This window comes from Culex quinquefasciatus, chromosome 1, assembly GCF_015732765.1.
Source record: "Culex quinquefasciatus strain JHB chromosome 1, VPISU_Cqui_1.0_pri_paternal, whole genome shotgun sequence".
NCBI classification, from domain to species: domain Eukaryota; kingdom Metazoa; phylum Arthropoda; class Insecta; order Diptera; family Culicidae; genus Culex; species Culex quinquefasciatus.
In genome coordinates this window covers 130898120-130914319 of record NC_051861.1, presented here as the reverse complement: position 1 = coordinate 130914319, position 16200 = coordinate 130898120, and the positions used below count along the sequence as shown (strand labels likewise).

Genomic DNA, 16200 nt, shown 5'->3' with positions numbered 1-16200 from the left:
GTGTCAGGGGGTTTAATCATGAATCTTGTTTTAAACACATTTTACGTTCATTTTGAGCAGTTTTTAGAGTTACCGCGAAATTCCAATGTGTTTAAAATGGCATGCCGTGAAAAATCACCAGCATAGCTATCCCTCACTATTATCTACACTCAAATTTGTGCAACCAAACTGTTTCAATTTTGACTTTGAAAAATGTAGTTGAAATTCCACCTGATTATGTTTGCAAAAAAAAAAGAATCCACGAACATATTTGAACAATTTGTTATTTCTGTTTCCGATCGGTAGTAAAATTTTAAATTTTGGTAAATGTCCACGCTTTATACAAAACAACATATAAGATTTCAACAAGCTGAAAAAAATAATTATTATTTTGAAACAAGAATAGTGATCATTCGAACATAAAAATTCAACGTTGCTTACCTCCAAAGTGACCAGAGATAATGACATTCCCAAAGTGGAACAACTCTCCGTTCCAGCTATCGTTTTGGCCCACAAGAAGCCAAAATCGATTCACTTTCCTGCTCACAAATTCCATCCCTCCTATTCCCCTTTCACTCCTACTCATTTAGGTGTGCAAAAACATTAGCATACATTTAGCCTGCCTGTTGTCGGTTGAGACTCTGACCTGGACTTGGACCGGTTGGATTATCTAATTATGCAACATGCCACGCCACGCCGCTTTTCGACTTGGTTATTCACGTGCATGGGTCACCATTTAAGGGGGAAGAGGACACTTCAAGAATAGGTGGCCGAGGCAGCAAAATAGTTTACGAGGTTTTATCAAACGACCGACGGTCCGTGTCGAGTTTGAATAAGCAACACATGTGGCATGGTAATGGCAAGGTGGTTGAAGGAAAGGTGGGAATGGGAAGAGGTGACTCGATGAAAAACGAGGTGTCTGGAGTGGCTCGCTGGAGAGTGCACTTCACAAGGGGTGTCGTTCGTCTTCTCTAGGACCTGCCGCGCCTGTAGGTTGTGTAATCGTTTGTTTTTTTTTTGTGAAGTTGTGAAGCCCAGCTTTGTGAGGAGTTTTAAGGGAATTTGTGAGCCACCATGCGGCTCCATTGAATTTATTAAGGTGCAAGTCATTCAATGGAGACGCAAGGTTGTTTAGGTTTTGTGCAGTGATTTTCTTCAGAAAAAAAGATGATATCAAAAAAAAGCATAATTACACCTATAATGTATTCAAACCCACAAAAAAACCCCTCTCCTTGAAATTTTCTCAAAACTAGGACTTGAAAACTAACTCCCCCACGATTCGTCCGAAAAAACATCCTTTCTCTTCTGCTCGTAACCTTGTTCATGGACGACACGACACGACACGAGTGAGGCACGACAACGACGACAGCAAGGACACTCCGTGTCCGTGCCAATGTGGTTTTCGCCGTCCCTCCCTCCCCCTATCATTCAGGTCATTTGAATTTTGCCCCGATGCCGTGACATTGCTGGCTAGAACTAGAAACTTTTAAATGGGCCCATCACAAACAAACCCAAATTTCACAACTTTTCAACGAGACATAATTCACAATTTGACTTTCTTAAAGCGCATCCTTTTTTTACTTTATTTGAAAATGACAAGTGCACGAGACACGAAACTGCACCGCAAACTTGAACTCCAAACAGAAAAAAGCGATTCTTCGCTGAATAATGACGAAGACAACAAAATAAAAAAGGGTTGAAATCCGATTCGATTGCCACGCGATCTACCGATTTTCTTTCCCGTTGGTTTTTTTGTCGGCTCTATTTATTTTATTTCAGCTTCAAAGTTTGCCGCATATTATAATCAATTTTCATTAAAAAAAAAAGTCGAAGCCGAAAAACGAAAAAAGCGCAGCCGACGAACGGACGGAACATGAACAGATTGCGGGGCTTTCTTTCACACTTTCCGAATCAAGTCAGGGTCGATCCGGGCTGAGCTGACGGATGGACAGGGCAGGGGAGAAAATGTATCAATTTTTCAATTTAATATAAATCATTGCTTCCTGGTGCTGCTTATTGTCAGGCTTAATTTGTTTCCGGCGACGGCTTCTCTTGATCACAAATGTTGTGAACATCACGAAATGTTTCAAATTCTGCTTGAAAACTCTACAATAAAAAATATTTTGTTTCAAATTTTACCAAACATTACCCGAAACTGTGTTAATTTATATTATTGTATGTGAAATTTCAATTTTCACGTACATTGCGGTAAAATTGAATAAGGGTCATTCCAGGTCAACTGGGTACACTTTCGGACTCGACCTTCACTGCCCATGTTCGCATAAATGTCCCATATGCAAAAACAGCAAGCTGAGAAAAACGCATTTAAAGTTTGTCCCATACATAAGGCTACGTGTTTAGTTTTCGCGAAAAAACTGGATTTCCTCCTGATTTCTAGAACAAAGTACTGGATGTTATAGGTTCTTTCGAAAGAGCACACAATTTTGAACCAAACTGCATCAATAACTCGAAATCGATGAAAATGCATATGGGACATTTATGCGATCAGGGGCAGTTTACCGATTTGGACAAAACTTGAAAAGAACGTTCATCTATCGATAGTTAATAAAAATCCCAAGTTTGGTGCTGATTGGACCATCCCTCTTTTTTTTGGCACCACCTTATTTTTTGATGATTTTTATTTATTTTTTTCTTTGAATCATAACTTTGCAACTAGGGTATTTGTCCCTATTTTGGGCCTACTAAGCAGATCGCACTTTTAATTTGATGTTTTCCCAAAGGATGCTATAGGCAGTCTAGTTTGTTATACATGAATAAGTTGGATTTTTAATGCTTAAGCTCGTACATTATCAACATTTTGATAAAAATACCTTATATCGATGTAAAAGCACGAAAAACTTAAACACTTTTTGCCCCTATTTTGGGGATATTGCTCCTAGCATACGACCTTGTTTGTGCATATTTTCGGCCTATCTTCTGATTGGTTGAAATCTCGAAGCACGTGGCGAACTTTTTTGACGTACGGTTCAGCCCCAGCTCGTACAGTACAGCCGCACAAATTCGGTCGTCAAATATGCTAAATCATTGTGATGTTTTAAGCTACAAATAAACATTAGAATGATTGATTTCACTTGCATTACGTGCATAATTAGCTTGGAAATGATTTATATCATTCTATACGAGTTTTAAACATAATTAAACAATTGTTGCGTAGCCAAACATCAAGCTCGTAATATGCAAGAAAGACTGTAAAAATCGAGAAGCGCACACACACTGGCACAGTTTGTAGAATTGTCAAATGTACCGAAAATATATCCATTTCTCGCCGATATGGACGAAGCAACTATAATCAGTTATTTTATTGATTTGGTGGCAGTTTAGTGATTATTTTTGCAATGGGCTTGTGCAACCCACCAATTAAAACACATTGCCCGTGGTTGGAGATTCCGGGGACGGCTCTCATTCGTGTGCTGAGCGATGAACGCCTTGCCGCTGAGTGCCAAGAAGCGGTAAGCAAAAGTGGTGAAAATTTTGGACCTAATGGGCAAGTTGCAATTTGCTAAGAAAAATGTGAAGAGTGATATATTTATTGCATTATTTCTAATTTAAGAGGAAAAAGTGTACTATTCTTGCCCACCAAAATGAAGATAATGACAGTACGAATCATTCTCAAGTGGCAGATCCCTGCCAGATTTGCTGAAATGCTCAATTTCGTTGAATTAAGTTTGGTAGACCGAAAATAGGTACTAGGCCCAAAATAGGGACAAATACCCTATTTGAGAAAAAATATTTCTACAGGTTGCATTTTATTGAAAATTTTCCAAGGAATTCGAAAAAAATAAAATTTGAACCCTTAAATGTCCCCTACTATTATATTTTTATGTTTCAAGTATTAACATTCAGTTTTGACTGATTCCTTATATTTTCGTTTGTTCAATTTTATCACCATCGTGTTCCCCGGACAATTTTACATAATAATCAACGTAGACCTCAAACTATAATGAACTATCGGCGAGAAACAGCGATTTTACTGAAAAAGGATTGATTTTGCGCAGCACTCGGAAGTACATGGTGTAGGGATGAATCCCGGTTCGGTTCGGTTTTTTATGTGAGAAACTTATTTCGGATTTGAATTCATAGAATAGAATGCTGCGCAAAATCAAACTTTTTTCAGTAAAATCGCTGTTTCTCGCCGATAGTTCATTATAGTTTGAGGTCTACGTTGATTATTATGTAAAATTGTCCGGGGAACACGATGGTGATAAAATTGAACAAACGAAAATATAAGGAATCAGTCAAAACTGAATTTTAATACTTCAACGTTAAAATATAACATTAGGGGGGGGGGGATTTAAGGATTAAACTTTTTTTATCGAATTCCTCGGACAATTTTCTATAAACTGCAACCTGTAGAAAGTCTTTTGCTCAAATAGTTGCAAAGTTATGATTAATAGAAAAAAAAAGTTTTTTTTTAAATCATAAAAAAATAAAGCGGTGCCAAAAATAGAGGGATGGTCCAATCAGCACCAGACTTGAGATTTCTGTTTACTAAACGGATAAATTTTATTTAATTTTTTTACTGACGGAATGAAAATTTCTGTGCACAGACAAATTTTCATTGGCGATAATAATGAACCATCTACAACTCAACCCCTGTTTTAGTCGAATTTCGATCCAGAATTTCTAAAAATCCACTTTTAACCAATGTTTAATCATTAAAAAGTATTGGAAAGGAGAATACTAACACTTTGAGGAATTTGAGATTTGAGATCTTTTGGTTTACTTGATTCTTGTGTCTTTTCCAATGTTTCTTTTTTTCATTTTTTTTCTAGAGTTAAATTTAGCCGTGACTAATTTATGTCAAAAGAAGTATGCAGTAATGTTTAGTATTTTCCAATTAATTTTGATTCAACTTTTAGCTATTGATAAGCACAAGATAATGCTTGCAGGTTCTAGAATAGGCTTAATACTACCAACATGTTTAAAATTTCTAAAAACTGCTTAACAAGATAATTGCAAATGAAAAATTGAGTCAGGAAACGAGCATAATTGGTCGATAAGCTGATTTTTCGCAACTTTTTTCATAAAATATTAACAGTTTGCTTGAAAGAAATTTTGATAAAGGGTTGACAAGATTAATGAAAAATAGGATCAACATTATTTATGATGATAAATTTAATCAAAAAACAATAAATTTATGTTTGTTTAAATAAAATCTCTGTTTTCCATAATTTATCTTCAGCTATATTTTTTACTCTTTTTCAGTTTTAATTTTTTTTTGTGGTTTGAGGCTATTTTTGAATAATTATTTTTTTTAACTTTTCTCTAAGAGGTAATTTTGGGCCCTGTTTGCAAATCGGAGGTCTATTTCTCGATATTTCATGACGCTTTACTAACACTTTTTTTTATAAATCTAGCTCGAAACTATCAAGAGATAGAAATTTGGTATTAAACGGATTTTTGTGTAAAATAGGACGCTCGATTCGATGACGTTCTAAAAATCTTGAAAAAAAATACTTTTTATCAAAAAAGTTAAAACATAGTTTTAAAATCGCTGCAAGTTTTCGTCCCTTAACTGTTGAAAATTGAGAAACATGGCATTTTACGGAAAATTTAGTGTACTTTTGGAAACTGCCATAACCTAGAGAGGTCATTTTTTCATTCAGAACAAAATTATCATTTGAGCAGTTCTCTACCAAAATCGGAAATGGATTTTATTTGTATTTTTTGATTTGTCTCAAACTTTGTGGGGGCCTTCTCTATGACCAAAGAAGCTATTTTGTGTCATTGGTTCACCAATACAAGTCTCCATACAATTTTGGCAGCTGTCCATACAAAAATGGTACATAAATATTCAATAATCTGTAATTTTTGAGTGAATTTTCTGATCAATTTGGTGTCTTGGGCAAAGTTGTAGGTTTTGTAAAGACTATTGGGAAAAAAATAGGCACACGGAAAAAAAATTGCCGATTTTTTAATTAACTTTTTCTTTACAAAAACTCAATTTCCCAAAATATGTATTTTTTGATTTTCGAGATTTTTTGGTATGTTTTAGGGGATTAAACCCCGCAACTTTTGAGCAATAGAGAAGTATGGTCAAAAAATCTGCCGCTAAGTTATGATTTTTTTTAGTTTGTTAGTTGTTTTTGGGAAAAATCGAAATTTTATATAAAAAAATGTGACCTAACAAAATAAATTAAACCACCAAGTGCTGAAATGTTCAACTTTTCAGCATCCATTTCAGTGCTAAAAGTAAAACTTTTCATTTGCATTTGTTTTGAAAAGTGTTTCATTTTGATTCTGTTACGTTATTTTTTGGTGAAGATAAGTAGGTGATTTAGAAGACTAGAATGACTGGAAAACGGAATTGAAAAAAAAATATAGCAAACAATATATCTCTAAAATTTAAAAAAGAATAATGTTTGATTGCATGATTGATTTGCTAAGCAAAAAGTGATCTAAAAAAAATTTAAGCGTCGAAAAAATGAGAAAAACATCAAATTTGTTAAAAAAAAGTCCCTAGTCTAACAAAATCCAGAACTTCCAAAAAAATATATTTTTCTAATGTTATTTTTTGTAGTCTATTTAATCAATCCAACGTCGAAATCAGAACAATGTTGAAAAGTATTACTTTTCAAAACAAGTGCTGAAAAATTCAACTTTTCCGCATCCATTTCAGTGCTGAAAACTTCATCTTTTCACCATCCATTTCAGTGCTGAAAAGTAAAACTATTCAGCAGTTGTTTTGAAAAGTGTTTCTTTTCGATTCTGTTATTTTTGTTAGAGAAAAGTAGGCTTTTTTATCGTTTTAGATTATCGGGAAAAGTAAGTAGTTTCACGACGGATTTTTTTTTATCGCAGATTTACGGAAAAAAGTACTTTTTGTGGTTTCACTGAAAGCTTTGAAGGAATGCATAAAAACACAGATTTTATAAAAAAATAGTTGCCTTCCAAAAACCAAACCAATTGTTTAAAAAAAACTCAATTATTAATTCGATGAATGAAAATAAATCACGATTGAAACATTATTGCTTTTAACCCTCTATTGCACAAAAAAAATCTCGTTTTTAGGAGGTCTTTTGAGCAACTTTTGTTGTAGGGAAAACTGTACTTTTTTATGTTTTTCTTCTCTATTTTAATTTTTTTAATTTGCATTTATCATGTTTAATTTATGTTTGTTTTTGATACAATTTGGCTTGTTCTACCACCTTCTATCATAACCTTTTGTCTTTTTAGTTTTATCATGTTTTTAAAGCCACTTTCTCAATTTTTTGCTTGTTTTTCACATTTTCTAATGATTCTAATGAATGATACCATAATCATTGAAATTGTAAAAAAATGCGTAGAAGCATATTCTGGGACACTACCAAAAATACTTTATATGTATTTATGCCAATGTTGATCTGTGGAAAAATTACATGTGCAAAAACATTGACAAAACCACATAAAACAAGGCAAAATTGCAACCCCAAAAATTTATAGAATTTTAATAGTCTTTCCAATGTTTTTCAAATTGGTTAAAAAATAATTTTAGCGAATGTTTAGAGGGTTAAGACAATTGTATAAAAAGGTCGCAAAAAGAAACGAATTCCAAAAATTTCAAAAACTATCAAATCCAGCAACCTTGCTCTACCCAGCTACAAAGTATTCGCTGCTGCACCTGCCGCAACGACTGTCGATTAAATCGCCAAATCAAAAACCGGGCGACGCGACAGCTTTCGCGTGTGAAAACTTTCCCCCCTCCAAAACAAAACAAAACAAAAACGTTAAAAAAGAGGCACAAACATTTTCCCACGTCAACGTCAACAGCCAGCCAAAACGATAACACAAACCTGGGTGGAGTGGAAATTAGCTTCGTTTTGTACCGGCCTACTACTAAAAAAGGGGAGGGGGAGGGACATTAGCGTCACCCTAACCTAACACGACATGATAATAGTACCGCTACTCAATACCTAAAAAGCCATTTTTGGAACACGTGGGGAAGTCACGTGTTTGGAAAGGGGGGTGAGGTGGAAATTTGAAACAAATTTGGCAGCCGATTTCAATGAGGTATGATTTAATGGCAACTTTTTAGGGGGGGGAGAGGGGAAAAGGAGGGTTCTAAAAAGCAATGAATCAATTTAATTAGACACGAGATTTGAGATTCGGTCGACCTTTGGCGCGTAAATTGATGAAGCTCGAAGGACAGAGGCCACGTGTTTTTGGAAAGTTGAGTTCGGGGGGGAGGAGCATCTCGTCGTCAAGAGGGCTCATTAAAAACGCAAAGTATCTCCTTCAAGCGCTCGCTGGAGCTTGAACGTTGAAAGCAATATTATTCCCACTTTCAGAGAAAAGGAAAGAAACAAAAAAAAATGAAACTTCCCCAAAGATCAATACCAAACTACGATGAGAGCTAATTTTTCTCCGTTTTTTTCTTCTTCTCTCCATTTTGCAGGTCTCTACCCAAGTTGAGCAGTCAGGATGAAGAAGGGGGGGCGGCGCACGGTTTTGGGGGAGGCCATACTCATTTTGAACCAATACCGCACGATCATGATTTTTGCGAGAGAGTTGTTATCAACGTAAGTACACTTTTCAAACTTTTTTTATACCACTTTTTTTTGGGTTCGACCTTCTCTTAAATTGTAGCTTGCAAGTGATGAAAGGTAAAACTCTCGTGAAATAGCGAGAAATAATCGAGAAATGCTTCTCTCACCCTACAATGCGTGCCCTTAATTGGGTTCTGGCATGACAAATCGGTCGGAATTTAACTGCTTGATACATCGATATCCGCTTGGCAGCCACACTTTCAGTGACATCGATGCTTGACTCTACTGAAATTTGCTGAAAAGCGCAGGTTTCCTTAGAGGGAAGTTTGAGCATTGATTTTTTTTCTGATATTTTACACTCAAATCAAAGCCTACTGTCTTTCTAATCTATCAGGCCATTTTGGTGCAGCAGAGGTAAACAGATGAACTTGCATGCATAGTGACTTGGTTCAAATATCGGTACTTTATACGATAAAGCAACTTGCATGCAAAATTCATGCAAGTTGCATGACATTGTAAAGTGATGCCAGTAAAACTGATATTTTGTGATTTAAAAAAATACTTAAAATTTTCTAGGATATTTGTAAAACTGTAAAATTTTAATATAATTTATCTTTTGATTTTTTTTACAAAATTTCAATTTGATTTGATATAAATCTTCTACAGAGGTAAAATTCCATATGGGTCATTCCAGTTCAACTGAGTACACTTTTGGACTCGACCTTCACCGATTTGGACCAAACTTGGAGGGAACGTTCATCTATCGATAATTGACAGAAATCCCAAGTTTGGTGCTGATTGAACCATCCGTCTATTTTTGGCACCGCCCTCTTTTTTGACGATTTTCTAAAAAAAAATTTCTTTTAATCATAACTTTGCAACTATTTGAGCAAAAGACTTTCTACAGGTTGTATTTTATAGAAAATTGTCCAAGAAATTCGATAAAAATAAAATATAAACCCTTAGATGCCCACTAATATTATATTTTAACGTTTTAATTATTAAAATTCAGTTTTGACCAATTCCTTATATTTTTATTTGTTTTATTTTATCACCATCGTGTTTCCCGGACAATTTTACATAATAATCAATGTAGACCTCAAACTAAAATGAACTATTGGCGAGATACAGCGATTTTACTGAAAAAAGTTTGATTTTGCGCTGCACTCTGTCCTATGAATTCAAATCCGAAATAATTTTCTCACATATAAAAACCGAACTATGCGGGATTCATCCCTTTTTGTTGAAAAGTACACCATGTACTTCCAAGTGCTGTGCAAAATCAAACGGTGCTACAAATAGAGGGATGGTCCAATCAGCACCAAACTTGAGATTTCTGTTAATTATCGATAGATGAACGTTCCCTCCAAGTTTGGTCCAAATCGGTGAAGGTCGAGTCCAAAAGTGTACTCAGTTGACCTGGAATGACCCATATGCGTTTGTAAGGGTGTTTTAAGGAAGCCCGAAAAACAAATCAGTATCAGTACAAATTCAAGTTGTCCATACAAAATTAAATAAACGTTCTTATTCTCGAATCTAAATCTTGAGAATAGAAATTTAAGGTACACTTTGAAGAAAAAAAACTGTGCAAAAACATTATTTTCGAAATTTTTATATTTGATATTTTTCAAAAAATCAAAAAAGATAACTTTTGAGCTATAACCCAGCAAAGCCATAAAATATATGACAGTGTTGCCAATTTATTGCAAAAGATATTTTTTGGGAAAACTTTGAAAAAACCGTCGCAAAAAATGATTTCATTTTTGGATTTGAACCCAGATTTGAAATCAAAAATTCTTCTCGGAAATTTGGAAAAAGTCCACCTAAAATTTATTTTTTTGTGAATATATTGCATTTTTATTTTAATATAGCCCATGGTTGCCCAATTAAATAATATTTATTTCAAATAGTTCAGAAAATTTCCAGTGTATTTTTCTAATAAGCTTTGCAGATTGGAACTCTAGAGCCACAAAAATACAAAAAAAAAAAACAGAAAAATGGGTTTTTGATTATCACTCAATTTTCAAATGCCGATAGCTCAGCAACTACTGATCTCATTTTCAATGTAAAAAAAATTAAAAAATCAGATTTTTACATAATTTTAAATTTGAAGAAATTTTATATAGCATTTTTGTTTGGACAGCTGTCAATTTTGTTTGAAAATTTGTTTGGACGAACCAATGAAGCAGAATGGCTTCTTTGGTCACCAAGTTTAAGGCAGGTTGAAAAATTAAAAAAATAAAATTACAAAAGAGATTGATTTCTGGGAGTGTTGCTCAAAGGTTTGAAATTTACCACGAAAACTGTTTATTAACTCATAAATTTAATGAAATTAAAAATTTATTAAATTTGATTGTGGAAGAGTGAACAAGAAACTTGCATGCATTATTCATTCAAGTTTTATTTCAGAAATATCCACATTTTTATTTTAAAAATGTTTCAAAGCGGAATTAAATTAAATCAATCCGTTTAGAAATACATTTTTTCAAGCTTTACTCATGTTTTTTCAGATATATATGAAAAACTGTTAAATGGATGTCAAAATGTCAAATACGTGGAATATTTTACAGGCTTATTCAAAAAACCTATTCTAAGTTAAATTTACTCATATTAAATTGAAAAAAAAGTTACTCAGAAACTTGAATTTATTTGTTTTCTATTCACCATTTATTTTTGGGTGTAATTTACTTAAATTTTAGATAACTTGAACATAATATCAGTGAAATTCAAATTGGTCAAACTGGTTTTGTTCTGATGAAATTTGTTTGAAAATTACCTCGAAATGATTAAAATTGAATAAGTGTCAACAAACTCAGGAACGTATAATGCAACTTGCATGCAATATTCATCTATGTTTTATTGCAGTATGAAGTCCTGTCAGTAATATTGGCCATTTTTGTTCATAAAAACAAATTTTTAAGTTGGTTTTAATAAAACAAAAAAAGTAACCAGTAATAGAACTGAAATCGACTTTGTTATCTTGAGAGGTTTTAACATGACTTTTTTCAAATATGAGTGTCGAACGCAAAGCAATTTCCAAGGGAATTCGATTTAATTGGGTGGGTTTTCCAGCTATTTAAAAGTAGTTAGCACGGAAAGCAAATTTTATATGAAGATTGCCAGGAAAAATAAAATTTTACCATTTTTCATCTTGAACAACCCTGCAGAAAAAATCCTGTGAAATTTCCCGGAAATAATAAAATTTTCACTTCTTGAGAATCTCCATATAAAATCGTACTTTTCGTGCTGACTATTTCTTGACAGTTGAAACCCCCGCCTTACCTTATCTAATCTATACACATTGAGCAATGCCAGAACGATATGCGATGTTGTTACGAATGCATTTGATGCAACTTGCATGCAACATCCATTCACGTTGCATGGCATTATGTGGGAAGTGATGCCAGTAAAATTGAATTTTGTCAGAACAAATTTGAATTTAGAATCATGAAATCAAAGTTCATATCTGGAAACTTAAAATTGATAGTTAGAAAAAAAATACTGTTGAAAATAATTGTTACAATTTGAAGAACATTCAAATCATGGAGACGCATGATGTTTGAATCAATTTCAATTAGTTGAAGTTTAATCTACAATTGAAAAGGACACTTTTTATTGCAAAAATCCCATAAAATCCCTTCCACAAAGTTTTCTCTTCACAGCAAATAAATTTCTCACGCACACCGCGCTAATGCCGTTTCCTTTTTTTTCCGCTTCTTTTTTCCCCGTTTCTTTCTCTTTTCCCCTTTCTGTGCTTGTCTCGTTCCAGGTCAGTGGTTTAAGGTTCGAGACGCAGCTCCGAACGCTTAACCAGTTCCCCGATACTCTGCTAGGCGATCCGGATCGAAGGTTAAGGTACTTCGATCCGCTGCGGAATGAATATTTTTTTGACCGGAATCGACCGAGCTTTGATGCCATTTTGTATTATTATCAAAGCGGTAGTATATATCAATTCAATTTCCCCGTCAGCGACCTAATGGATTTGTTTGAATTTCATCTTTTCCCTCTTTCTTTCTCTTTTTACTTTTCGGTTCTGTTTCTCCGGTATCAACCACGCATCAACCACCACCAACCACCAACCAACCGCCCAACCGCCCAACCATCATCACCAAAAAAAATATCAAAACGTCCAATACAAAACCGTCCAACCGCCAAAAAAAACAATCGATCACCTGCCACTTCTGTACTTCTGTTTAAAAAAAACTCTTTTCCGTTTTCGGTTCGCGTCCATTTGTGTTAAAAAAAAAACATTAAAATTCATTCCAAAAAAATCTCCCTCGCCCCCCTGTTCGAAACGCTTCGTCACACGCTACGTAACGCACCCCCTCAACTCTCCAAACAAAACTCCCCGCCCCTACCGTACGATACGTTACGCAACCCGTTACGTTTCGCGCAATTCTTCCGTTGTCCGTGCTTCTTCTCGTTTTTCTACTCTCTTCCGTTCGTTCCGAATCTTGCGTTCCGTTTTTCTCTTCTCTCTCTCTCTTTCTCTTTCTCTTCCACCTTCTCTCTCTCTCTTCAAAAATACGCTAAACAAAACAACAACAAACTTTCCCCCCACCACGCGAACTCAACTGTCAAATCGAAACGAAAACAAAAATCTTCCGCGTGATGGAATTTGCTGCCGCGCACTTGGATAAAAACAACAACAACAACGACAATGAACCAACGTCGTCATGGATACCAACAAGGCGGTCGGTTACGGAGACCAGTCAACGTACCTTTAGATGTATTTAGCGAAGAAATTAAGTTTTATGAATTAGGCGAACAAGCAACTAATAAATTTAGGTTAGTACGCAGCGTCCGACTCGTCACCCGGTGGGTGACGAGGGAGAAACGTGTCCCCTCCCTCGAACGAATAATAAGTCAGTGTTACACACAACTTAACTGTTTCGTTGTTTTTTGGTTAGGATTTTTATAGTCACTTTCTTTTGTTTTTTATTTTTCTGTTACAACTCGAAACCCAACACAACAAAACCAAAACAAACAAACAACCCACCAGTGGACGCTCCGACAATCCTACAGATACAAATACGTCCCTGTACATGATGAGTCTGATGCCGAGCTCGCAGAAGATTCTGAAGCAAATGAAAGAGTAACAAAAGCACACTCTCTTCACAACTCAAACCTTAACAATTATTTGGCTAAAAAGTACGCGGCTAGACGATTTGTGTGTGTCGTATTTGTACTGTAGATTGTGCTGGATACCCGAGCCGAAACGAAGAAATCTGGACGCGCGCCATCTAGTTTTTCGCGCGGGCATCTAAGCCGGTTGGGTGCAACCTTACATGCAAGTTTGTACCGCAGAAAGCAAGCTAGCGAAGACGAGAACCAAGATTGCGGCAAGCGTCTTGGCTAGATTGTTTTGTTGTGTAACGCGGTTTCGAATCGGCGGCAGTGTTGCCAGATTTCTTGGTGGATGCGAAAAAAACTGAAATTCCTAGTTTTGTTAAGCAACTTTATTGTTTAGTGTGAAGAAAACCAATTTGATGTTGAAAAAATGATATTTTGAACAGTTTTTTACAGATTGATATCAAAAGCTGGTATCGAGAGAAAAGTCAACGATTTTTTTTTGTTTTCTGTTTGATTATTAAAGGGAAAGGTTAGGGTCTGTTCTCTAAAACATAATTTTTTCGCTGTGGATTTAAACTGTGTGCTTTGAAATAATAAGAAAATTATTATTTTGAAGAAACAGATAACAAACATCAATTGGAACTTTAAATTAAAAATAAAATTTATCAAAATACATACAAACAATAAATAAACAAACAATAACTTCATTAAAAATATGAATGACAACTCGAAATTGATAAATTCATTATCGGAATCAATAAATAAATAAATTAAAATAACGATACCTAACTAACAATCAAATTCTATAAAAAATAACAAAATAAAATATGAAAAAGTGAAAAACTTTTAAATTCTTAAAAAATATATCTAATAAAATGTGTCCAACAATTAGTAGTCTTATTGGATATTTCATATGCAAAAAAAAGAAACACAATAAATATTCCAATTAGAGAGTTCAAAAAATCGATTACTTAAGTTAAAATTTAAAAAAATAATAGACAAAAAATTATAAATAAAAATAAAATTATAAGTCCTTGAAAAAAATATATCACTAAAAAAATTATTTTGATGAAAAATTATTAAAACTTTACAATTTAGTTTCAAAAAATATTCCAAATTTTATTAACAAAAAAAAACAAATAAATAATCAAACCCTAAAATAAATCTAAACTATAAAATAATATAACTCCGTTCCACCTAGGGGTAAGCACAGCTTTAATGTACAGCATAAAATCACTTTATTTATATACTTTTTATTATCTTATTCGCATTGCAACGCACTTTAAATTTTTCAAAGCTATTTCATATTCAAATTTTCTCTAGATTTAAATTTCAGCTCATTACACATTATATCAATTCAGCATAAAATATATATTCTCAATCTTTTTCATAGTCAAATATTTTTATATATCGCTTTTATGCTATTCGCAGTTTTTTCTCTTATATTTAATATTCAACTAAAAATAACGCAATTTTATAGCTTGTTTCTAAGAATTCAACTTGTCCTAATTAAATTTCCGCCAAACAAGCTTCAAACTATGGTAAGTAGTTTTTAGACAGTTCAAATCATCATACATGACGGAAAAAGAGTACTCGAAACAACAAAATCAAAACAAACAAAAAAAAAACAAATAAGCTTAAATTTGCAGTTACAAGCCTTTCGGCAGACAGAGGCAAACAACAACAACAACAACAAAACAACAAAACACCAAAAGACGCTATAAAACGAAGACGCGCCCGAATGGAACGATGGGCACCGGGCTGGCAAAACACAAAACTAATTCTGGCTCCTATTGTGTTTTGTCGGGGCCGGTGGGCGGGCTGCCTGACAACACTCTGATGCTGTCTGTCAAAAGTGACAGCTACCACTCTGTTCGCGTTTCTTTGTTTTAAAGCGTCGCTTGGTTGCCAGGAAGGTTGGAGAAGAAAGTGCGTTCTTTTCGGAAGGAAACCAAACTTGAAATTTTAGGAAATTTCTATTTTGATAGGAATTTAGACAATTCAAAATTTTGTTCAAAAATACATCAGCAATATTTTGGCAGTGTTCCCAGACTGCTGGAATATTTACATTATTCTACCTTTCACAAAATTTTGAAAATTTTAAAATAATTCAAACTTTCTATTTTTGTGGAAATTTGTACCAAATACAACATATTTTGGCAGTGTTCCCAGATTGTCTATCAAATATTCTAATTTGCACAACTTTATGAAAAAAATAAAATAAGTCAAACTTTCTATTTTGGTGAAATTTGGAACAATTCTAAATAAAATTCGCAAATACAACAACATATTTTGGCAGTGTTCCCAGATTGCTAAAATATCTGTCAAATATGCTAATTTTCACCACTTTATGAATTTTTTAAATAAGTCTTACTTTCTATTTTGGTGAAATTCGGAACAATTTAAAATGAAAATTCAAAAATAAAACAACATATTTTAGCAGTGTTCCCAGATTGTTAAAATATATGTCAAATTTTCAAAAATTTATAAAAAGTTTCAAATAGGCCAACCATTCTATGTTGGTGGACATTTGGATTTTTTTTAATATTCACAAATTTAACAACGTATTTTGGCAGTGTTCCCAGATTGCTAAAATATCTGTCAAATATGCTAATTTTCACCACTTAATGATTTTTTTAAATAAGCCAAACTTTCTGTTTTG

The 16200-nt window shown here is 33.9% G+C and overlaps 1 protein-coding gene across 4 annotated transcripts in view; it reads left to right on the top strand.

The window, feature by feature from the left end:
* The window catches only part of LOC6041679 (potassium voltage-gated channel protein Shaker), a 229733-nt gene that overhangs the window by 186176 nt on the left and 27357 nt on the right, over nucleotides 1–16200 (top strand). For 3 of the 4 annotated variants that reach the window (XM_038261203.1, XM_038261209.1, XM_038261223.1), the window contains 3 exons: nucleotides 8375–8498; nucleotides 12235–12406; nucleotides 13157–13253. In XM_038261203.1, the coding sequence (XP_038117131.1) occupies nucleotides 8375–8498; nucleotides 12235–12406; nucleotides 13157–13253 (393 nt within the window). The remainder of the gene's footprint in view (nucleotides 1–8374; nucleotides 8499–12234; nucleotides 12407–13156; nucleotides 13254–16200) is intronic. The other variant, XM_038261216.1, reaches the window with a different exon arrangement.